The following is a 23,673-nucleotide window of genomic DNA, read 5'->3' as shown; positions in this document are numbered from 1 at the left end:
CATTATATAATAATACTTTACATACATTATATAATAACATATAATACATTCATCACATATAATAAATTATTCTCTAATATTCATTATTTTGTAGAATGTAACCCCCTGCTGAGTGTGTTTGCAGGAGTTACATGAAGTGCTGCAGCTTGCACTGGTATGTACATACATTCATATATAGATGTATAGCAATATATCCTTGTGGTTTTTGACCTGACTAAAGTAATGAGGAAAGATTTTGCCTTCTGCAGAATTATTTAATTTCTTCAGTGTGTTATACATTAAAACCTTTCAGATTGTTAATGTCAGCATAGAAAGAGGTAAATGAGCCAAACCTTCCTTCATCGTGCGGTTTGTTCAAATGGCTCGCTGGAGAATTTTGTCCCAGTTGCTGACTCTGGTATATAGTGGGTAGTTAAGCCCCAAGTAAACATTACATCTTTACCTAAAGGGTTGGCATGAATAGCCTGAAGTTTCACAGGAAGGAAGGAAATTACCCCTTTCCTGATTGTCAGGTAGTTAAATGTGGTCTTTCCAGAGTGCATTTTATTCGGTGAGGTATTCAAACAGTGAGGACAAAGCAGCAGTGAAGAATTACTTTTCTAAAAAAAAAAAAAGACCTAACTGTAAACAACAGTAAGTAGTTGCTTTCTTGTGTTAAATTAACCCTGAGAAAAACTAAACATCTTTTGTTTCATCTAATTTGCAAGTTCGTGGTTTCTTTAATTTTAGTGAATTAAGGAACATTGATGGGATGTTGATTAGTGCTGAGATTATCTGCACACACTTTTAGGTAACTTGATAAAATCCGGTGGTCCTGGGAGTGGGGATAATTGCCAGAACTATCAGGCAATTGTTGGCAATCCAGATAAATTAAAAGTTACTTTTGGTGGTTTTATTGCTTTGTAATTTGTGCTTTGGTTAATACCAGTAAAACATTTCTGGAAGTTTTTCCCCTGTATACTTTTTTCCATACATCCTGTGCTTTTGTTTAGTTTTATAGGGTTAAAAAGCCCCCAAAGAATCAGAAGTGCTTTTAAAATTAACTTTCTTTTCAATAGACCCAGGTTGTTCACTGCTGGATGACCCAATGTCTGTTAGCTGTATGTAAATGCTCTCCTTTGTTCTTTTTCCATCAGGTAAAAAATATTTCCCTGCTTTGCAAGATCCAGGTGCACTGTATGCTCATGAATGCACATCCCTCTTCAGAGCTCTCTGGCATATTGGTTTGGATAACTTACCCAATTGAAAAAGCATAAATAACACGACAAAATACAAATATAACTTCCAAATAGAGAAGGAGAAGACATGAAAGTATACAAGGTATTCTTTTTTATTCACTAATTTTCTTCCAAGCATGTAACTTTCACAAAATTATCTGCAAAGATCACACTCAAATGATGTCAGTGGTTAGTGGGTTCCAAAAAAGGGTATATTAAAAAGCCATGTAATTTGTGACTCACCATTCCAGTTTCACTGTGTCTGAGCATAGAAGGAACTAAAACAATGAAAAATTTAGAGCCTAAGCTTTCATTCTTTAGGGGTTTAAGATTTCCACTGTGGTTAAACAAAACTATATATTACTAAAATGGTCCAGTTAGATCTAAACAGAAAACAAGCAGAACTAAACCCTTTCTGACTGAATGCAATTTTGTCTGTAAAAATCTGGTTTGTTTTTTTTTTTTTCCTCCCAGGTATGTTACTATGCTGGTTATAGTGTGCGAGTTGGATAATTTCTCATCAAAGCAAAAGTCCTTTCCAATGGAAAAGGGGAAAATGTCAGTAGGACAGAGAGGTAGAAAATTATTTTAAATGCAGTAATCTGCTATTCTTGGAAACAAACTCTAATTTCCTGTGAAATTAGGAATTCATTCATCCATTCACTCTAACTTCCTCTACAGAGTGATTTCTGGGCCCCTAGAGTTTGGTATTTCATGTGTGGTGCAGCAGTAAGGAAGGGTGAGGAAAATTGCTATGTGGGGTTTAATCCTCCCTTGATTCTGATGGATGGAAGAGCTGAGGTGTCAACACCAGTTTATGTTACAGTAGTCACAAACCTGTTTTTAATGTATGGTGAAGGGAACCATGCTTTAAGGACAATTCCTCACTGCCCCAAACTGCAAGAATCTTTTGCACTCTCCAGAATGCTCCCTTCACTGAGAGGGTGAAGAGCATTTGGCAATTTGTCTGCTGGGGGTTTTATCTTTTTTGTGGATCATGTCCGAGGGTTATCTACCTCACAATTTCCTATTTTGTCCTGCTGAAATAGTACTCAACAAACCTTTGAATTAACTGCCTTACAATTATTAAATTTGGCAAAATACCTAGAGAGACCCAGACTCATTACAGGTGCCATTACAGGTGAAAAAGCCCTCAGCAGATCTGCTGTTAAATGGTGCCTGCATTTACCCTATCCCAGTATTTACAAAAGAAGATAATTGCTGTTACAAGAGCTTTTGTTAGTGAAGATTCACCAATCAGTAACTAGAGAAAACAGGAAATCTTTAAAATACAAGAAATAAACAAGTGAGGGTCTTTCCTCAGACAACCCCCTCTGTTTTTTCCCCATATATTCCCAGGAATCCTGCTCCTCTGTCCTTTCCTTATGGTCCAGGGGCTCTGTGCATAATCCCCACCCTCCTTTCATAGAATCAGAGGCTTTCCCACTCATGTACAATGTACATGTAAAACTTTAGTATACATGTATAACTTTCAGTGTTTAAAGTTATATTGGCAGAACGAGAAGAACTGTCATGGAGGAGAGACAAAGAAGACTAATTTTGCTAGAAGGAGTTTTTGGTTCCTGTTAAGACAATCTGTGGTCTGTGAACCTAAAGAGAGTTGCTTAAGAGCTGATAGCCTTATTAACCAGATGTTGAAATCCCAGTTTAGCTGATCTGATCTCACTAAGCACTTCACTCTTCTGTGGGGCTTTTTGTTGGGTTTTTTTGGGGGGTTGTTTTTTATTTGTTGTTGTTGTTGTTGTGGTGGTTTTTGGGTTTTTTTTTTTGTTTTTTTTCATGCTTGGTTGGTTTGTTGGAGATTTTTCTTTCTATTTTTTCACTGGAATCAATAAATTTGCCATCTGGAAAATTTGACCTTGACCAGATTCAATCAGTGTTGAACATCTTACACGTATTGCATTACTGACAGTGGGGTACCACTGTTAAATTATTGTTTCCACTGGCAGGGTAGACTGGCAGATGCTCAGCTGATTTAAAATGGTATGATTAGTGTGGTACCATCAGAGTCAGGTAAGCTGTGGTAGGTAGATACTAGGGGAATAATATTTCCATTTTACTGACTGAGAAATTGACAACCTGGAGATCATGAAGCCTGGCCACAAAACCCCATCAGGCTCTGTAGAGAGCTGGGAGTCAGGCCCAGTCACCTAAAATCCAGTTCAAATTCCTGGCCAGTGTTACACTATCTGACAGAGAGAGTCACTAATTAGTGTTTTGAAGATCTTACTTCTCTCTTACACACAAAAGGAGATTAATCTACTAATCCTAAATACCAAATGAATGTATCACATTGTACAGTTACAAAATGATGCTTTCAGTGTGACTTTTTAAACATCTTTCAGCTCATTCAACATTATTTTCTATAAACCAGGGTGCTTACAAAGAAATACTGTTCAACCTCTCCTCTGCAGAACAAAAAGCAGCCCACAACTGTAAGGTCTCTTTCCATTCATCAGCCACCACATCTGTTGCTTGCTTGGACACTGACCAAAATGATTCATTCAAATGTCTAACATTTATTTTTGGTGAAATACTGGGATTATACAGCGTGGCAATATTTCAAAAATGGGTCTAGAAAACCAAGGGAAGTTGGAAACAACTTCCTCAGCTGAAAACAAACACGGCGTTATATCATCCTGCAGCTTTATTAGAGGGAAGGCAGTGGCCAAGTGAAGCAGCTGGAATCACACTGAAGTGACTCTGAACTCTGCAGATCATCTTCCTTCTGCTACAGAGCTCAGATCCCTGATTTACAGTGCTTTTTGTTTCAAAGGACTAAGCAAGGTAGGTCAAACTCTCAAATATTTAAGATCTTTCTCTCCCTTCCCTTCTGAATAGTGAGTCTCTAGAGCTGCAGCAACACTTGCAGGCAAATGTTGTAAGGTGGAATAGCATATACTGGCTAAAAGAGCTTCTTGGAAGAAAAATGTGATACTCATTTACTTCAAAGGTGACTTTGAACCACCCCAGCACCAAGAAAAGGTATGAAAATGTGTGTGATTTTAATTTTTAATTACTTTTGAATATGTTAATACACACTCCGAGGGATTTTACCCTGTCAGCAAATGGTAAGTGACCCTGACTTAAATCTCTCTCCCCACTGTGTTCCCTAGTGTGTTGGATTTAATTTTTTAATTTGCTCAGGGATAGTGTGTATAGCAATTTCCAGTATATTTAGTTAAAAATACATTAGTTCTGTTCTGAACAGATTCTAGAAACTGGAAATAATTTCAATTTAAATGGCAGATTAACAGAATACTTCTGAAGAACTGCAGTTCTACAGAATTGAATAAGGTTTCTGTGATCTCAGCTGGAAAGAGTGTGTGTTTTCCCTAACCATTGTGGAATAAGGTAGGATATGGATCTAGCTTTCAGTCAGTGTGTTGGAAGTGACAATAAGATCTGAAGCTTTATATGCTACCACACAATGGCATCCACTCCAGGTAGTTCCACCTGCTCTTCACACTTAGTGACAACAGAGTCATTGTCACCTGTCACCTCTCTAGATGTGATCTTGCAAGCCAAACAATATCCCAGAGCTGTTTTTGTGGACTTAGAAAACATGTATACATTGAACATTGTGAAGTAAAACACATTTGCTTTCTAGCTGAATAAAACTGTAACACTGAATAATATAGAATATTTATTAATTCATAGCTAAGGAGAAGAGAGTGACTAGGCTATGCCAAGGTAGTTTGTCAGATCAGATTTGTAGAAACTGATTTCAGGATGAACTTACTTAGATAGGTTAGCTTACTTTCACAATCATAATGTTATTGTTCTGCCTCAGAACTAGGAAATGCAAATCTTTTGATAACCCAATTTAGTTTTGTTTGATGTCACTGCAACTTCTGGCCAATTTTAAAGCATTACCAGCAGCTTATGCCAGGCAGACAGGATAGAGGTCCTATCAACTTCACTTCAATCCTAGGGATTTTTGATGTGCCATAAGTGAGTCCACTTCTGTTGAACTGAGAATCTCTGATTGTGGCACAGTGGAAGTTTTTTGACTCTGGAGAATGAATTTATGGTTTGGATTCTCTGATTGCCCTTGTGGAAAAGTCAGGGAAGCTCTGTCTAAGGATTCCTAGGCTGGATCTGATTACAGATTTTTACTGCATGGGTGAGGGCAGAGGAAAAGTGTTGATCAAAATAATGCAATTTCTATATCCTGTGCATTATACATTCTTTCTTTTAATTTTAAGAATTTCTTTTTCTGCTGACAACCAAGTGAGCAACTTCTGGAATGCTTCCATTCTTGTTCATTTCTGATAGGCTGATTCAAGAGTAAAACTTAGATCTGTTTCCTAATAAAGGCAGTTGCCTTAAAGGATTTTCTCCTCCTTGTGTTTTTTAACAGACACTTGAAGTTTGTGATCTGTTATTCGATATTAATTTTGCATTAATAACTCTGCTATTCTTCTATTAAGCAGCAGCTAGGTTTCCAGGGGACTGTAATCTATTGAATGGTCTTATTATTTGCTTATTTATTTATTTTGTCTTCTGGAATGTGCCAGCAGTTCAGCTGTCTCTCTTACTGTGGTGGCTGCTTGTCTGGCTAATTTGCACTCATTATTTCTGATAATGGTTTAATTTGTGCTCATTCAGTCTGCAGCCAGCAGTTCCACCACAGTGCTGGGCTCTGTTGTGGCTGGCTTTGCACAAGAGAGCTGGCTGTGAGGAGCAGTTCCTGGTGCTCTCTCAGCAGGAGAAAGGGATTGCTGTGACTGGGGCAGGCAGTGTCCAAGAGACATGGCTTCTGCAGGGGAGATGCCTCTGTGTGGAGATGAGCTCTCTCACAATTGCTTTTACTTTCACAGTGTGCTTGGGGCTCCTGAGACAGAAGGAAAAAGTTCTGTGTTCTTCCTCAAAGGCAGCATATGGTACTTCCAGGGGAGCTCAACTACTTCTGTACTCTTTGTATCTTCAGTATGTTCCAGGGGTGGGGGGCCTTAAAGCAGGAGCAAAAATCCACAAATTAGCCCACGGCTGCTTTTTCCCTAAAGGAATTTCTGCTGGCTTGTTGCTCCTACTTCTCTTCCCCTACCCAGGCTCTCTTGTCCCTTTTTGATACTTCTTGGAGGATGGATTTCAAGAATCAAAAGGCACAAGTATCAAGAACCTGCATCTTTTCCCTCTATCCACTGAAGATATTTGCCTCTTTACTCTTTTGGCAAGTTATTCTGCTCCCAACTTTACCTTCAAATTTACTGTTTGGCTTTAGGCAAGATGTGCCTCTTCCTTTCCCTGCTCTTGTGTGTGTTCATTCTGTTCAATTATAAACAAAGCAGGGATTGTCTTTCATTATTATGTGCTGTAGTGCCTGTGAGGCTTTGATCTCAAGGACCAGGGCCTTTGGGTACTTTCCCAACATAAAATACCTGCTTCTTTCAGCAGGTGTGGGCCTGGCACACAAGTTTTATTCCCTTTTGTGGCCTTCTAGAGGAGACAGAGAAAGTGATGTGTAGCAAGTCCTGTACAGTCAATGTATTGCCACTTTCTACACTCCCATCTCTTCTTTCTAGTGGTGCCCTTTTAATGAGTTTCAGCCCCACATCCTTTTAATGAGATATTTTGGGTATGTTAAGAACCATTGCCCATTTAAGAAACCTGAGTAGTGTTAACTGAGGGTGTTGTACCAAATCTGGCAGAGTCAAGTGAGAAGTGATTTGTAAAGGTAATATGGGAAGCCTGTAAAACCAGTATTTCCAAGCTCCTAATTTAACACCTTAATCATAGGTGCCATCTATTCCTATCAGTGCTGGGGAGTGTTCCCAATACCATGTTAGGGAAATGGATAAATATCCAGTCCTCCTGAAACTATGTTTAACAATTTGAATTTTTCAGTTTTGCAGGAATAAAGCCAGTACTTACTATAGACTTGATCTTAAAGTGAAAAAATACTTGGCTTTGTAAAAGTAGGAAAATTAGAATAACACTGATACAAGAATAGATACCCTTAATCTACTGTACACAGTGATCCCAGTATATTAACTGTGAGGACATAATAAAGTATGTTCTCCAAAACATTCCAGCTGATAAGATATGTACTAGGAGTATTTTGGAATTGGATTCTGATATACCCATGCAAGAGTATGTGTCAAGAGCAACATAAGCATAGCAATATTACATTTATGCTAGAAGAAGCTGCTGAGTTATATAAAAGAGGGGTAGAATGAACCTAGGAAACCAGAGATCAATTTAGAGGAGAGTACACAACCAAGCATACTGCAATAAGTGACTAGGAAATTAATCTGTGAAATTGAATAGGATATAAGAAGGCTTATTAGAGGAATCAGTTGTGGTTCTCTGGGGTTATTTCTTAAAAGGAATTTAAGAAGGACTGTAAGCATAGCAGATTTTTAAAAGGACTGTAAGCATAGCAGATTGTAACTCGTTTTTTATTTGTTCTACCTTCAGTAGGTATTTTGTATCTTGCTGGAGAGAGTGTTACTTTGGATTTTTTCTGTGACCTGTTGTTACCCTGCAGTGCCTTTTGAATGGCTGTTGTCTAACATATGTTTAATTGGCTTAATTAGTCTGCTGAGTCAATTGCAGGAAAAAATCTCTGCATTTACTCTGTATCCTCTACTCTCACTATTATTTTTTGGTTGGAGGGAGTTGTGGTTAAAGCATGTGTTTGTTGAAACAGTTCAACCATTTAAAGAACATGCTGGGATCTGCATGATCATGTAATGATCACATGAATGCTAGTCAAAATATTCTTTCATCACAAATACATGAAGACTGTGCAAAGTAAAAATTCCAAGTAATTTTTGCATGGAAACCTTAAAAAGCCATAATTAATTAGAAATGCAAGCCTTCATTATCCCATCAGTCCAGTCACTGCAAAGCTGAAGCACTTAAATTTTTTTAATCAGATATCTCTGTTGCTCTAGGTATGTAGTTATTGTGGTGGCTTTTAGCCAAAGAAAATCCTGCTGGCATTTGAGGAGGGCCAGAAAACACGTGAAGCTTCCGTGGAACAACACTTGATCAGTGAGTGAGCTCACAGCCAGCAGGATCCATGGTGTGCCTGCTGGCTCTGAGGTGTGTCCTGAGACACAGCAGTGGGCATGGCAAGCAAAGGGTGCAAATCCAGGCTGATTTCTCTTCCCTGCAGAGAAAACAGACCAGGAGCAGTAAGGGCTGCCCAGGTAAGTGCTGCCTTCCTCCCCCAAAATGAGCAGGATGGCACAGAAGGGAGCTTCCCTTCAGGGAGGGAAAGGTCTCCCAGAGGTGAAGCTGTGGTTTCTGCTCTTCACCATGACAGAAGAGACAGTGCTAAGTTTGAGAAGGGAGGATAGAGCTGTGGTTGAGCCACCAGGCAGGGACTCCAGATTTAGCACTTGGTTTGATCAGAGACTTCCTGTAGGTCATTCTCAGCATTCTACAGTAAACCTACAGACTGATGATATTTCTCACCTGAACCTCATTTCAGTAGGGGGTATGAATACTGAAGCATTATGACTGGTTCTGTAAAACTTTGGCAGTGCTGACATATTCAATACATCAGGAAATTTTTAAATCTCAAGAGTCACTGTTTAGCTAAATGTCTGTATTTTTTTGGTAAGAATATTGGATTTTTTTTCTCTAAAGCTGGTGCTACTTTTAAGTGTTTCACAGATATGACCGGTCGTTTTCCTGACTCTGATGTACAAATTTTGTGGTTATTTGATTTGCAGGGGCTACAGCAACTCCTTATATTCCAAAGAAATATTAAAAATTATATTCCTACTTTTAGCTGTATTAGCAGAAGGGAATAAGAGCAGAAACAAGTGCTAACTGTGGAGTTATCAAGTGTCCTCCCCTTCACCTGGGGACATCTGGGTTTCTTTGTCATTTTTGGGAATGGAAGACTTGGTGCTTGGGATCAGCTTGAAAATAAATCAGTTTTGATGGAATACAGTTGCTGGTTGCAGACATTTATCAGGTCTCTGATTGTGGAAACAGGACACTGCTCAATTGCAACCATTGTCTGGAAGATATTTTATATTCAGGCCAGAACTACCGTGATACTTTTCCTACTACATTAGATATAAAGTTGGATTTTCCATTTTTTGTTTAACATTTCTGTGCTGGCAAAACCACTGGTGTGAAATTGTAGATTTCCCAGTATTGCCTGAGTCTGTGCTGTAGGAGTTTGTTAATCCTGCAGCACTCTCTTTGTGTGAAGGATCATCAGGCTGTTATCTGCTCCAAGGACTTCAATCCCACAGATGAGGTGCTGGGTTATGACTAACAGGGTCGTGTTTGGTTGAAGAAAGTTGGTTTTGGCCCAAGATCTAGGACATGTCTAGCTAGTACATGGCAAATACATTTCTAATGCTGCTTTGCTGAGAGACATAATGGAGAATGATTGTTATTTGCATTCCTTTCTTATCTGCTAGAACAAACACATCTATATGGTGGCCCAAAAACATTTCCAGTCACATCTCATATCTGTTGTGGCCCATTGTTGGATTCAGGATGACATATGAAATAATTAGGGTACCATATATCCAATCACCATTAAAAGGATGGTCAAAAGACAAATGTTTGTGTCTGTGTCTGTGAAAGAGAAAACAGGCACAAGCCTTGATTCTGCCTGTGTGTATACCAGATTAAAATGCTCCTTACCTAGTGGCTTTGTCTGCAGGGCCAATTTTAGGCTTAATCTGTAGCATAGCTCTGATTTAATTTTGTAGTCTGAGTGTATCAGGCACCTCCTGCTATAGGAATGTTTCTGCATAAAGGCAAGTGGTTATCTTGGCTTTGTCCTTTTGAGGGAGAAATGTGAATCTATGCCAGTCTGTAATTTCATCAGTATTCCTTGTGTGTTTTCAAATCTATCCTATTGTATAATGTTTGCCATAAATACATGTGTACCTCTAATGAATTTGCTCAGCCTTCTGAGTTTTGAACTTTACAGATGAACTACCAGGTGGATTTCATGTTTATGTTTTTGAAGCTAGATATATTCAAAATTTGTCACCTCAGAAGTTCCAAGAAAAAATTATAAGGGCTTGCAACTGAATTCAATACCTGGGTGAACTTGCTGCCACAATATGACAGGCAGGCTCTAAGTGACCTTTTGTGAAACTCGTTGTTCACCAGCTTTTGACTCTTGCAAATGACAGAAGTTGAAGTGATACAATCAAATAAGCTTTCCTTTAGCCACAGATAATACACATGGAATGTGATGTGCTCACAATTGTTCAGAAAGACATTGATAGGAGGGTTTGTGTAGTATCTTCCCTCTGAACTGAGCTCTTGAGACAGCCAACCCTCCAAACCATCATTTTCCTAGTAAGTCAGGACCCATTGCTGTGACCTCTGAAATCAATTTAGCTGGCCAAAGGGTCTAACACTGTTTGTCACACTGAAAAAATAGATTTGGGGACTACCACTCAAATATTTGTGTTAACTTTTAACTAACAGAGACAATGAATAAACTCTTCCCTTTGACCTTTCTGTAAAATTCACAAGTAATGAGGAGCAAATGTGAGAGAGAGAGAGAGAGGTTGTGTGGGCTGAACTCGAATTTGTGGTAAAGACTGACAGTGTAATTCAGTTAGGTCCTAACTTGTGTGGTGCCCAGGGAACTTTGAACCCCCAGGAGGATTTTGCTTCAAGTGAAGTGGACGGAAATTGCAACTTTTTTGTTTGTTTTCTTCTATTTTGGACTGAAAGCCCAATGTCATTTAATTCCAAAGCCATTGCAGTGACCTCAGGGCTGAGGTGTGGAGGGGTCAAACGACTTCCCCTGGCCAAACAGGATGCTTGTGGCATAGCCATGGATAGGTTCCAAAGTCCTGTCCCATGTCAGAACTCTAGGGCCATTCTTAGTGTGGCAAGAGCTGGTCTATTTTAGGCAGATCCAGTCATTTGTTCAAGCTGTCATTATGGCTTAGCCATCATAGTGGCAGAGGACAGGAACTCTAGGTACTTTTAGTAGAAAGCTGTGAATATGTCAACTGAGATCCAAGTCTGTAATTCCCTGCTGAAATTCAGAGAAAGACTGTCCATGCAACACGTGGTGAAACCTCTTCCCAGCAGTTCTGTGGCTTTGTATTTCAGATAAATATTTCCTGATGATCTGTATTTCTTGGTGATTCTGCTTTCTGTCCCAAGATCTAAAAGCGCCAAGAGCCATCCTGTTATATTCCTATAAAGTAATTTAGAAACTTACTTCTTTTTTACAGGAAATAAAACCTCCTGGTCAACTATTTTCATAATTAAGCAACTGAATGAAGGAGGCTCAGTTTTCAGGGCAGCTTGTGGCTCAGCAAACAGGAATGGACTCGTCAAACAACTGCTGGGCGTACACTTTACACAGGGTGTTTGCTATTTAAAATAAAATTTAAAAAAGAGGGACAGGATGAAATCTAAACTTGGTTATATTAATCCATATGCAATAGAACACTGCTCTGTAACCTGTGGCTGCTCCCAAGGTTTATTGGCAGGCCTCTAACCACACTTTCCTGTTTATTGAAAAATGTTTTCCGTGCACTGGCTCCCCAGACCAGGGACACTGAGCCAGTGAACTGCACCAAACCTCCCTTACCCTTACTAGCAGTTGCCTTAGAGCCAAGCAGAAACTGCTGTATTGTTTTCTCTGCTGAGCCTCAGTTTGCAAACACATTCAGGAGAATTTTTCCAGCTTGGAAAGTAAGCCATTTGTCAAAGATCATGCAGGAAATTAGTGATAGAATAAGGAATGCAATTAGATTTCTTCACAAAGCCTAGACTTGAACTGCAAGACAGTTTTGACTCTGGAAATTTATTAATTTCAGAGTCATGTATTAAGAGATAATGTGTTTCAGGACAACAGAGAAACATCCCTGCTGAATTATGGTTAATGAAAAAAATCTGTGTTCTCATTGATAGCTCTGACAATCACCTACTGCTTATCTTTTTCAGGACAGGGCTTAACACCATTTGTCCTGCTATAGAAGTGCTTCATATATGTCAGCGTCAGAAGTAAAAGCTTCTGGGCTTTGCAAAAGTAATTGGCAGCCTTTGCTGAGCCCTAGCCATAGAGTCTAATTTCAGCATCTGTGCACTGGAAGCAGTGGTAAACAATGTTCCTTCTGCTTTTTTACTCCCACTGCTAAAGACTCCCTGCATTGAAGTCTAGAGTTAGAGAAGAGGAAAAAATATAAGCCTGGAAAAATAATTGCATTCTAAAGGTGTGTTCTTTCATTGGAGTTTTAAACTACAGCAGGCTTGGGTAATATTTGGCATTTATTTGGGTATGTGTTTTTTCTCCTGCTATACATCATCTTTAAAATGCTGAATATAAAATTAACATTGCTGGGCAGTAGGCAAATGTTTGTCATTGTCATTATAGTTGGAAATTTTTTTGTTCAGTTGCATAAATTTGATTTGAAGGTATAGTTTTTTGTATAGGCAAACCCACTTAAAAATCCAGTTGTTAACCTGACTGTCCTCTGAAACTGTCCAAATGTAATGTTCCAGATGTTAATGGTACTGCTCCATGTTTATACTCTTCTCTCAGCAGCTGTTAAGCTGTTTGAAAAAATTACTCAGATGGGTGGTAGTGGTATTTGATGCAGAATCCACCCCCAAGGGGCATGTAATTACATAAATGCAGCCCAATAAGTATCATTTATCAGGACAGCAAACCAAATAACATTCTTTCAGCCTGATGTAAATCACAAACGCTATCACAGCCTCTTGACAGAACAGGCTGTGCTGACTCTTACTACATATTTTTTTAATCAAGAGATATAAAATTACACAACCTTTTTTTTCCTTCCCTTCCCTGTCTATCCATCTACAAATGAGAACTCTAATCCTGCTAAGGCATGTGCACATGCGTGGCTTGGCTGGTGTGAGTAATCCTTTCAAACTGGCTGAGCTGCTTTTTGGAGGAAAGGTAAGTGCAGGAGTACAAGTTTGCAGATGTGGTTGTGCAGGCAGTGTGCTCTGGAGACCCCTCTCCTGCTGTCCCTAGCATGCTGTAATTAATGGCATTGCAGGAATGCAGGGCTGAGTTCCAGGAGCTCGGGCTGAATTTTGGTGTAGGAATGGAGATAGCGCTCAGAAATTCAGCAGTGAGATAAATCCAAGTACAGCTCTCAGGCACAGGTCTTCAGAGCAGCTGAGCCCAGCCTAACTATTCAGCTTTAAATGATAACAGAGTGTTGCAGAATAGTTGTTTTCATCATTGCAGAGACTTTTGTCTGACTGTGGCTACCTGTGATGTGCTGCAGCTTTGTCTATACTGCAAACTAAACACAGTGAAATAATTCTGTGAAATAACTTCTGATTGCTTTTCTTTCTGTTGTACAAACTCTGTTTCCTGTCTGTTTTCCCATTAATTTCTTTTTTTCCCCTCTGTTTTGGTTTATATTCCACTTTTCCTCCCCCTCACCTTCCCTCCCACCCACAGAAAGAGTTTCTATGTGAAAAAATCATGTTGTACTTGCAAGTTCCAGAAGCTTTTGCAAGAGAAGAAAACTGAGAAAATCCTATAATTCTGTCTTAAGAAAGGACACACAAATATGTTTATTTATAGCTCTTACAGTGTGTTTTTTGTTCAGGGGAAGCTTTACTTTCTCTCATCTGTTACCTGTTTCTCAACTCACTATTGGAAGAACACCATAGTGTGCATTATACCTGCAATATATTCTATATATTTCTTTCTCTACATTATTTGCTGTATTAAGGAAATCCAGATGTTAAATGGGCCTGAAAGTCATCATTTCTTGATACAAGGACATACATGACAGAGATGAATAAACCCATGAACTTTTAGTTGCTGGAGAAATTGCTGTCATTTTGTTAACTATAATTTGAGGCAGGGTGGTGGGTGAAATTTTACAGAAGATGTCTTCCTCGCATTTTAAGTGATTTTTTTTTCCTACATAGATGTTTAATGCTTCTCTGATTTTAGACAGATGCATGAAACTTGCTTCACATAGGAACAGAGCAGTAAAGTGCAAAACCTGACCAGAAAAGAACAGCACAATCATACTGCAATGAAACTTTGAGTCTGGTCTACCAGAAATTTATCAGTGATACTGTGCTCAGTGCTGTCTGTTAAGAAATTAATGTGAAGGAAACGTAGAAGTTATTGAAGATTTCAAGTTCTGTTTTGATTTGAACATTTCTTGAAATGTCCTGTGACCAAATTTCTTCAGGAGTTTTGTGCTAGCAACTGACAGATAAAAGGTGACGGGTATGCCAAACTAAGGCAATGTTTTTGGTTTATGGCCAAAAACATGAAAGAATTGCAGTTTACTATTTTCAGTGCAGTAAAACATTTCTCCTTTGATCATTTCATTTCTTTTCTTCCCCAGAAAGCCACTCTGCAACATGACATTTGAAGATTTTGAGAACTACTCTTATTTCTATGATCTGTCTGAGGAAGATGAGTCACCCCAGTCCTCCCTCAGCATTGCCCACATTATTTCCCTTTTCTTTTACAGCGTGGCATTTCTGCTGGGAGTGCCAGGTAATGCCATTGTCATCTGGTTTATGGGCTTTAAGTGGGATAAATCTGTTTCCACGCTCTGGTTCCTGAATCTGGCCATTGCAGATTTCATTTTTGTTCTCTTCCTGCCCCTCTATATTACATACGTGGCAATGGGCTTCCACTGGCCTTTTGGGAAGTGGCTGTGCAAAATGAACTCATTCATTGCACTGCTCAATATGTTTGCCAGTGTTTTCTTCCTGACATTCATCAGCCTTGACCGCTACATCCGCCTCGTCCACCCCGTCTTTTCCTACAAATACAGGACTGTGAAGAACACCCTCCTTCTCAGTGGGGTCATTTGGATGTCAGCTGCAATTATTGGTGGCCCTGCCTTGTACTTTAAAGACACAACCACAGTTCTCAACAATGTCACCATTTGCTACAACAACTTCCACGTGCATGACAGAGAACTTATTTTGCTGACGCATCACATCCTCATTTGGGTGAGGCTTGCATTTGGTTACCTCTTTCCTTTAGTGACCATGGTTATTTGCTACTCTCTGCTGATTGTCAAAGTGAAGAGGAGAACCGTATTGACTTCTAGCAGGCTTTTCTGGACCATCACTGCTGTAGTTGTAGCTTTTTTTGTCTGCTGGACACCCTATCACATATTCAGCATCGTGGAGCTGTCTGCTCACCACGATGAAAACCTGCATGACTTACTGCAGGATGGCATTCCCCTCTCCACCGGCCTTGGTTTCATCAACAGCTGCCTCAACCCCATCCTCTACGTTCTGATTAGCAAGAAGTTCCAAGCCCAGGTGAAGAGCACGGTGTCTGAGGTGCTGAAGCTGGCCCTGTGGGAGGTGAGCCGCTCGGGCACGGTCAGCGAGCAGCTCTGGAGCTCGGACACCGCGCCCGCGCACCACTGCGAAACTGCCCAGTGACTGCTCCTGCCAGCAGCTCTCCCCAGAGGAGCTGACAGGAGATTTGGAGGTGTTCTTGGCTTCACATCTGCCAGTCAGATGTGCACCTTTGCATGGACGGTTTTCTGTAAACAGCTGCATTGCACTTGCTGCTTTAATGGAAAGGTTTTTGAGGGACGCGTGATTTGGATGTGTGCCCTTGCAATGCACCTACAGCCTGAACTGAAAGTTGCCAGCACAGGTGGAATTACTCTAACTGGGCTTTTGCTGAGGAATGTTGTTGTGATCCTGTTGGTTTGCTGTGGTTCCATACCTCATTGATATCAAAAGAACACATAATAAAAATATTCCTCCTTGCCATTGCTGATACAACTCCTAATTGAGGCATTCTCATCCAAGAGGCTGTGGCCATACCTCACTGGGTCATGAGTCTCCTGATTGCCTACTACTGCCCCAAGGAGGAATCCCCTGGCTACATCCCACCTAAATGAAGCTGTCAGTGGCTCCACTCTGCAGCTGGAGAAGAATCCCAAGATGGAGAACACTGAATTGCTGCCTTCTATTGTCAAAAAAGAAAAATATGGAAATAAAACCTCTTCTCCCACTACTCTTTATCTTATACTCAAAACTAAGACAGAAGACCCTGTGTTTTGGGGTCACTTACTATATTTTTAGCACTAGCTGGGTACAAAATACTGAGCAGATGTTTCATATAGGTATTAGGCTCATTCAAAATGTGCAAAGAATTAGTGAAAATATTTCTTACAGCTTCTGTGCCACACTTCTTTTTCTATGTTTAAAATTTTAGTCCTATAGAGATTTACAACTATTGATTGCTCTTTATTCCTCTTTCAAGCAAAGGTAAAGAAGTAATATAACATTTTGTTTGCCTTAATGTCAAGCTTAAAAAATGGGTGGAGTGAATTCATCAGTATTCTGTTACAAGTCTGTAGCCAAATTCGGGCTTCTTTTCCAAATAAGAGGCAAAACAGTTCATCCAGGAAATGGAGTCCACTCCCATAAGAAAGATGAAGTAGTCCCAGTTATTCTTTATTTTCTTCCAATTTGTTGCTTGCTGCAGAATCACATATGCACCAATGCAAATATATATGCTATGTGGAGTGAACCAATTTCTGATGCAATACCACTTAATTAAAAAGTTTAATGTGGGACTAAACTCTGCTGAAAGTAAAAGCATAGAGCTTTGGGTAAATTTGAACTGGTTTTTCCTAGTTATTGGCCTAGGCATATAGAATAAAACTGCCTTTCAGATAATTTGCCTAGTTTATATGGCCTGCCAACACAGTAGCATTTATGCTATAATTGAGGCCTTATGTGTAAATAGATTTGCTTTTGTATAAAATATATATATATATGCATGAGTACATCCAATATTGGGAGCTGCACAAATAGAAACAGCCTGACTGTGTTCTGTAACTATTTCTTTGGGCTCTGGTTTCAGAGCCTGAGAGTCAGGCAGGATCAGTGGAATTTCAGTGTATTTCCCTTTGGGCTGAAAAGCTGATAAGCAGCATTCTTCCTTTGAGTCATTTGCTGCCTGGTACATAGTTGCTCATCATAATATTTTGGCATCGTGCTGGTGTATGTGCCTAAATCAAACATTTTGCAGTTTTTCTTCACATGTTCCCTGACATCTTTCTAAGAATGATGTACTCTCCTGGCTGTAGTCCAAGTGAAGCAATAAAATTTTCTTGTTTCCAAAGAGCATGTTCATTTGCTTTTCTTAGCAGCAATGTGTGGTGACTGGCTTTTCTTACAACAGCTCCTTCCCAAAGGAGTTTGGAAGGTGAAATCAAGCCCTGGAAGTTTCACCTCCCAAAGAGTTTGGAAGGTGAAATCAAGCCCTGGCCCTTTCTACTATGGGATTTAAGGTTCATGTCAGGTTTCTTTGGCTGTGTGCACACATGTGTTCCTGTGTACGGCACAGAGACTGGATTTTCAAATGGGGGAGCAAATATGTCCCATCTTGCACAAAGGACCTGAAAGTGTGGCCTGAAGCAGACAGGAGGAACAGAGGATAGAACTGAAAAAAGCCAAAATCAGCCTTGATCTATGGCATTGGGTGGATTAACAATTGTGCAGTGTAACTGCTACCGTTCACACCAAGATCAGTTACAGAATTATCTCAATCATTCCTTCAAGAGTAATGCAAGATATCTAAACAAAACAGACAATGCTCTGTTTCCAAAGAGTCTCCAAAACAATACCAACACTTCTATGCTGCTCGGACTGAGGAATGCTCATTCGACTCACCACAATGGAAAAAAAGGGCCAGAAAAAGGAAAGGAACCTGTGTCATCATGCAAAGAGATCCTACAGAAATAGCTACTGACACATTTCATAGTGGACAGGTTCTAGTTACTTTTATCTTCTTCCTGGCCAGTTTGTGTTTCTGAAGGTTTTTATGTAGATTAGTTTTGTTCAAACTGTTTTCCCAGCATTCCCACATAGAATATATTGAAGTTACAGAATTTTCTACTGATCCCTCTGTTATGGGGTGCACTTGGGATATTTCCTTCATTTATTCCTGGGTGCTGATTTTTCACAGGCACAATGACACAGTAATAAACCAGCACATATCCAAACACCACCCAAAACCACCTAACACAAATCTATGTGGATTGAGCCGAATACTCTTGCCCACACACCTACCTATTTTTTCACTGTGAACACTGTGCTCTCTAGGGTTTTTTTGTTTCTTTTGTTTCTGTGCAACTTTCTTTTTAATATCAGGATAAAAAAAAAACCCTGCCAAAACCCAACACACACAAGAAATCTCAAGAACCAAAGAGTTTGTGTGTGCATGCTTAGCATAAACATAATACACACAAATCCAGTCTGGCACGTCTGGATGGCTCAGTGCTGCAAAGTTACCATCTATAAATCAAACCATTTTATCCACTTAGGGCTTTTATTTGAAAGCCAAGAAAACAGTATCAAGGTAAGCAGCACATTGAATGGGAGGTCAGAAAAAGTGATGGCCAAGACAATAAAACGGGTATTTTCGAGGCAGAATTTTTAATAACTTGCTTGTCTGATATGGTGCTTGCCAATTTCCTGCTTGTAACAGCACCATGACAGAATTGGTAAAACTAAGCTACATGATTTAGCAGAAGCAACAGCTAGAGAATTGCCACAGAAAGGGTACTGTTTAGGAATTAGGCTTATGGAAGGTGGCAAGTGAGCCTGTAACAATAGTCACTTTCAGATCTTTAACCATGCTTTAAGCCTCTAGCAGGCAGATTTTTTTTTCTGAGGCAGACTATAAACAAAGCTCTTACATAATCTGAAGTTGGCAGACCTTTAATCAAGAAAGAGGACCTGCTGTGCCAGATAACCACACAGATGCTCTGTGGAAAAAAAAAAAAACACCAACAAAAAGAGTTAAGATGCAGCTGTCAGTCTCTGACACTGGGCAGCTTCATCTCAGAATGACAAATGTGGCACATAAAAGGATTCCATTCCATGGTCACAATAAATCCTGTCAGCCCAATGCAAGGCATAGAATTATGGATTTGTTTAGAAGCTTCACAACTTTGACAGCTTCTTCGTTTGTATCATTCCTATTGACAGTTTTTGGGATTTATTCCTGCTGGTTCTTCAATTGCTAAAAGAAATGTCAAAATCTATCTAGAAACCACTCTGGAGCTGAGTAAACAGCTCAAACTGCTGTTAATTTCACTACTTTTTATATCCTTTAACGTGTTTGCATTTTCGGCTACTTTTTTCTTGTTTAAGTCACGAGTCAAGGTTCCCGTGTAGGTCAGACCGACCCTGCGGTCCCGGCTCCGCACCCGGGGCACCGCCGGGCTCGCAGCGCCCCCCGGAGGCACCGCCCGCGCCCCGCACGGCCGCGGCTCCTCCGCTGCATTCTTTGCTGCGGTAATTGAGACACAAAACCGAGAGCAAATGTTTCCAAACCTCACAGAAAAAAGTTTCACGTCATTGAACAGGTTAGAAGGCAGCAGGGTAGTCTCAGGCCTTATCACTAGAGCACGGCAAGTCACTTTGAACTTACTTTCGGCTCCCTCTCTCACTGGAGTTTTAGCTTTCAACAAAGGCTGTGGTAGATTTGAGTAGTCACCACCCTTACTAAACAAAAGGAATTTATACTGTTTACTCACTAAAACATGCTCTTTGACTGAGCCCTGCTCCTTTCCCTTAAAACCATCCCTCCCCTCCAGAGGAATCCCAGACATTTCCAAAGAAGCAATTTCCTGAGATGGAGGGAAGAGCATTTCAGTATTTTAAAGCCATGGTCATGTTAACCCTGAAGTGATGCTCTGCTTGTGCTCTTAGGTACTGCAGTGACGTGTCAGAGCAACACTGAAATTCAGTTTTGGCTTCTACTTTACCCATCAAGAAAACCTTACATTTGTGAGCTGGATTACTCCAAGATTCTGAAAAAAGCACAGACACTGCACATTTTTTTGCAACAACATTTATTCTAGGTATATCAAGATTTAAATCTTATTGAAAGCAGCTACATCCATTGATTGTACATAATCTTCAAAAGCTGTTATTCTCTCTTCCAGCATATCTGTTCCAACTTTATCATCTTCAACAACACACTGGATCTGAAGCTTTTTGATACCATAGCCAACAGGTACTAGCTTGGCTGCAAAACAAAAAAAGCCTTTAGTACTCCTTTATTGCTGGAAATTCTTAAAAATACAGATCTAAGACTGAAATTAACGAAGCATATATAAACAGCCTGTGATCCACATTATGGACCATCTAATTAACCCAGCCTTCATTACATCTGATTGAAAAAGCTTCTTTCTGTGGACCTCCACCCCTCCAAACCAGTGATATAGGTGGGTAAAGGTGTTTGTTTGCTGCATCAGGAATTGATACAGGAGAGCAGAATTTAAGTCCTATAGCTTTTAAAACCTGTATTTGAGTCTTAACCATATCTAACTGTAGTAATGCACCTTTTCTGACCACGTAAAGACACTGAAGTACTGCAGTTCCCCTATGATAGATACCTACATTTCACAGATCAGCAGTGACCACAAGTCCACTGCTCGTGTACTATCCCAGGGGCCTGCACTCCCCCTCTCCCTGCTCTGAAATCTGCCCATACTTACAAGACCCCCAGACCAAGCCATCTGCTTGAATGCTTCGAACACACTCCTCTAGTTTGGCCATGTCTGTCTCATCATCCCAAGGTTTCACATCAAGCAGGATTGATGACTTGGCAACAACAGCTGGTTCTGGGGGAAGAAAATCACCATGAAAAAAAGGGCATCTTCCAAAAACTCATGAATACACTTGAAAATTGGTTTTACAAGAGCAACTTATCCCATTTCATGAACAAGAACCTCCTCACACTGCTGTGACAGGCCTCTGGTACCAATGTACATGTCTGAAGTACTGCAGCTGTGTACCTCCCAAGGTTCAGTATATAGATACACTATGAAAACACAGAATTAAGTAGATAACAGTGTTTGTTACATAGGAAGTCCTTCTCAGAACATCTGAGAAAGAGCACAATGCTGTGCAACAGTTTATCTTCCACAGAGGGAATACTGCAACTGCTACAGTTCTGAACAGTTCCAGACCAGTAGCTGTGGAGTAACTTGTGTACTGCAGCAGTTTCTCTAAACTTTTATCTCCATTTATGTAGAAAGCCCAGTCTCTGGAAAGAACAAGCAGGAATGTATGAACCAAAACAAAAAGCATGTTAACATTCCTATTTGCTGTGCGAAGGCTGAGCTCACTAGCAATCCAAGTGCAGCTAATTACTCCTGTCTCATTCCAGTCAAGCTGATCTATTATTAATTAGTCTTTCTAGCCATCCTGTCCAAATGCATGAAAATTAACTCAAGCACAAAGATTAGAAAGTTCTTGGCACACATACTTTTGGACTTCTTTGATTCATACTGGGCCAGACGTTCTTCCCTCAGTTTCTTTGCTTCTTCACTTTCCTGAAAGAGAAATTTGCAGTTACAGAAAAGCACCAAACCTCCACCTCTCCAAAGCACTACTAAACTGACTGGCATCTACTCAGAAAAAAACAAATCATCACACCTGTCAGCCGAAAGATGGTGATTTTTTGTTTTACTCATCATGTAACCAGTCAAAGTTGGACAGTTCACCCCACTATTTTCTAACTTTCGAGTTTTTACCTTCCAAGCTTTTCTATTCCGCAAAGACAGCTACACTTGAGAATTACAAGGTCAGAAATAGAAGTAATTTCAACTAGGTCAAGGTGAAGATCTGCCTAACTGTGGTTATTTCTGAAAAGCAGTAATAATAATACAAGAAGGGCACAAGTACCTCCTCATCATCAGATCCAAAAAGGTCAATGTCATCATCATCTTTGCTATCTGTGGCCGCTCCTGTGGTATCCTCAACATCAGCAGGACCATATTTTCCCAAAGCTTTCTTTACTCCTGGCAAGCTGAAAGACAAATGCAGGCATTGGGAACCTCCTCAAAGATCAATATAAGCACTGCCAGTTTATCAATACACCTAGAAATACATTTATAATGAAAAACTGTGCTAAAGAGTAAAAATCCAATTCTGCTACTTGAAATCAGGACCTTGTGAAAGACAGCCCCCAATGCTCCTGACATGCCAGCCAAGTAAGCTGTGAATAAGGGGTTTGGTGTAGCTCATCAAAGCTGGTGTGATCCTGCCCAACTAAGTACATGGATAGGAAAAGCTTTCTTACAAGAATCCTTTATCTAAACGATATTCCGTGTAGGAGGAATTACCAACTTCTTGTTCATGCTTCCCTAGAACTACTTTCACTTGTTTAGAACCTAGGAAGTCACTGAAAACACACTACTACAAGGTAAACGCTATTTTCCTATGTTTTAGTGAACACTTTACCCTAAACCCTTGCTCTTAACAGGACAAGGACCGGAACTCCCTGAATTTACCTTTACTCGAAACTCATACAGACCTGTTATCTTACAATAAGCTCACAACTGTATTGCTAATGTGAATGGCTGTTACCAAAGCCATATAACTAGCTTTGGATTTCAGGAACCCTAAGCAGTTTCCAGATACTCTATGAAACCACTTCAGAATTTCAGTCCCTTTTAGCATTACAAAAGCTTCAGAAATGTACTGGAGACTGAGACACCCATGTTTGGAAGTGTTTCCTTCGAGGAGGACTGGAGGATGACTGAGGCTCAGAGAAAGCAGTGTAGCAGCACTGGCCCTACCTATGCTGTACCTTTTCACAGAGGCCTGCAGTCTCCACGGATGTCAATACAGCACCTTTCATGAACACGTAAAACCACTAAAAGAGAAAAAAAATACTATTTCCTTGCATATCTCCTGTTGTTTCCATGTCCTTCAGTACTACAACATTAATTTTAGCCTCCGTACAGACAAAGGGTCTGGCCTGTTTCTCGAGCTGTTGGAGTTCCAACAACACCAAACGCCACGTGGTGCCGCTGGAAACCAGTTTTGCTCAAACTCCAAGAAACAAATGGAACAATTTATAGGCTAGTTCGGGGAAACATTGCAGCTTCTGAGTTTTACCGTACCTTGCCTTTTGCTTTTCATACGACTTAATGTGATTGTACCACCGGAGAGCATGGAACAATTCTGCAGGCGGCGGGGCAGCGATCGCTTCGAAGACTGCTATGTCAGCCTGGGAAGGGACGTACCTAGGGAGAACGAACCAAATTACCTTCCTTGCTCGATGCACGGATGAACACGTGGAGCAGCGGCGGCCACCGAGCAGCGCCGTCCGTGCAGCTGCCGGGGTGACTCGCGGCCCTCCCGCGTCCCCACCGCTTGGATCCGCCAGGCCCGACTCACATTCCCCGCACCCTGGCACCCCCTCCCCGCCGCCTCTCACCCCTCGATGTAGCTCTTGTCGGCCAGGAAGTCATTGAGGACGCGGAGGCCCGCGGCGGACTTCAGGTCCCCGAAGCCCATGGCGGCAGCGCGGCCCACACGCTACGCCCGCCGCAACCGCCACCGCCGCGGGAAAGGACCGCGGCGCGCCTGCGCCGGCCTTATATAGTGCCGGTATCCCGCCGCTGCGCTGCACGCAGTTGTGTTCCTCCGCGAGAGCGAGCTGCGAGGTAGCTCCTCA

General features: G+C 40.7%; 2 protein-coding genes and 2 non-coding genes across 6 annotated transcripts; 1 reads left to right on the top strand and 3 right to left on the bottom strand.

Annotated features, from left to right (window-relative positions):
• The first annotated feature begins 542 nt into the window (after nucleotides 1–542).
• Nucleotides 543–15,802, top strand: CMKLR2 (chemerin chemokine-like receptor 2). Of its 3 annotated transcripts, XM_030241902.2 has the most exons (5): nucleotides 543–633; nucleotides 1,137–1,320; nucleotides 3,884–4,025; nucleotides 8,141–8,398; nucleotides 14,549–15,802. In XM_030241902.2, the coding sequence occupies exon 5, from the start codon at nucleotides 14,565–14,567 to the stop codon at nucleotides 15,609–15,611; it is 1,047 nt and encodes a 348-aa protein (XP_030097762.1). In that variant the 5' UTR covers nucleotides 543–633; nucleotides 1,137–1,320; nucleotides 3,884–4,025; nucleotides 8,141–8,398; nucleotides 14,549–14,564; the 3' UTR covers nucleotides 15,612–15,802. The 3 variants fall into 3 exon arrangements, with proteins under 3 accessions (XP_030097762.1, XP_018767155.1, XP_018767156.1); XM_018911610.3 differs by lacking the exon at nucleotides 8,141–8,398; XM_018911611.3 differs by lacking the exons at nucleotides 543–633; nucleotides 1,137–1,320; nucleotides 3,884–4,025; nucleotides 8,141–8,398 and adding an exon at nucleotides 12,804–13,122.
• A 4,237-nt stretch (nucleotides 15,803–20,039) lies between these two features.
• EEF1B2 (eukaryotic translation elongation factor 1 beta 2) lies at nucleotides 20,040–23,600 on the bottom strand. The gene is made up of 6 exons (XM_009088060.4): nucleotides 23,434–23,600; nucleotides 23,117–23,239; nucleotides 21,894–22,017; nucleotides 21,475–21,541; nucleotides 20,702–20,827; nucleotides 20,040–20,229 (listed from the first exon to the last, which is right to left on the bottom strand). The coding sequence occupies exons 1-6, from the start codon at nucleotides 23,511–23,513 to the stop codon at nucleotides 20,075–20,077; spliced, it is 675 nt and encodes a 224-aa protein (XP_009086308.1). The 5' UTR covers nucleotides 23,514–23,600; the 3' UTR covers nucleotides 20,040–20,074.
• On the bottom strand, nucleotides 21,056–21,189 carry LOC115483865 (small nucleolar RNA SNORA41). Its single transcript, XR_003944605.2, has one exon. It is a non-coding gene; the product is annotated as a small nucleolar RNA SNORA41 (small nucleolar RNA).
• On the bottom strand, nucleotides 21,614–21,693 carry LOC115483862 (small nucleolar RNA SNORD51). The gene has a single exon (XR_003944602.1). It is a non-coding gene; the product is annotated as a small nucleolar RNA SNORD51 (small nucleolar RNA).
• Nucleotides 23,601–23,673: the final 73 nt, after the last annotated feature.

Source organism: Serinus canaria, chromosome 7 (genome assembly GCF_022539315.1).
Source record: "Serinus canaria isolate serCan28SL12 chromosome 7, serCan2020, whole genome shotgun sequence".
Classification (NCBI taxonomy): Eukaryota; Metazoa; Chordata; class Aves; order Passeriformes; family Fringillidae; genus Serinus; species Serinus canaria.
This window is presented reverse-complemented; position numbering and strand designations above follow the sequence as displayed.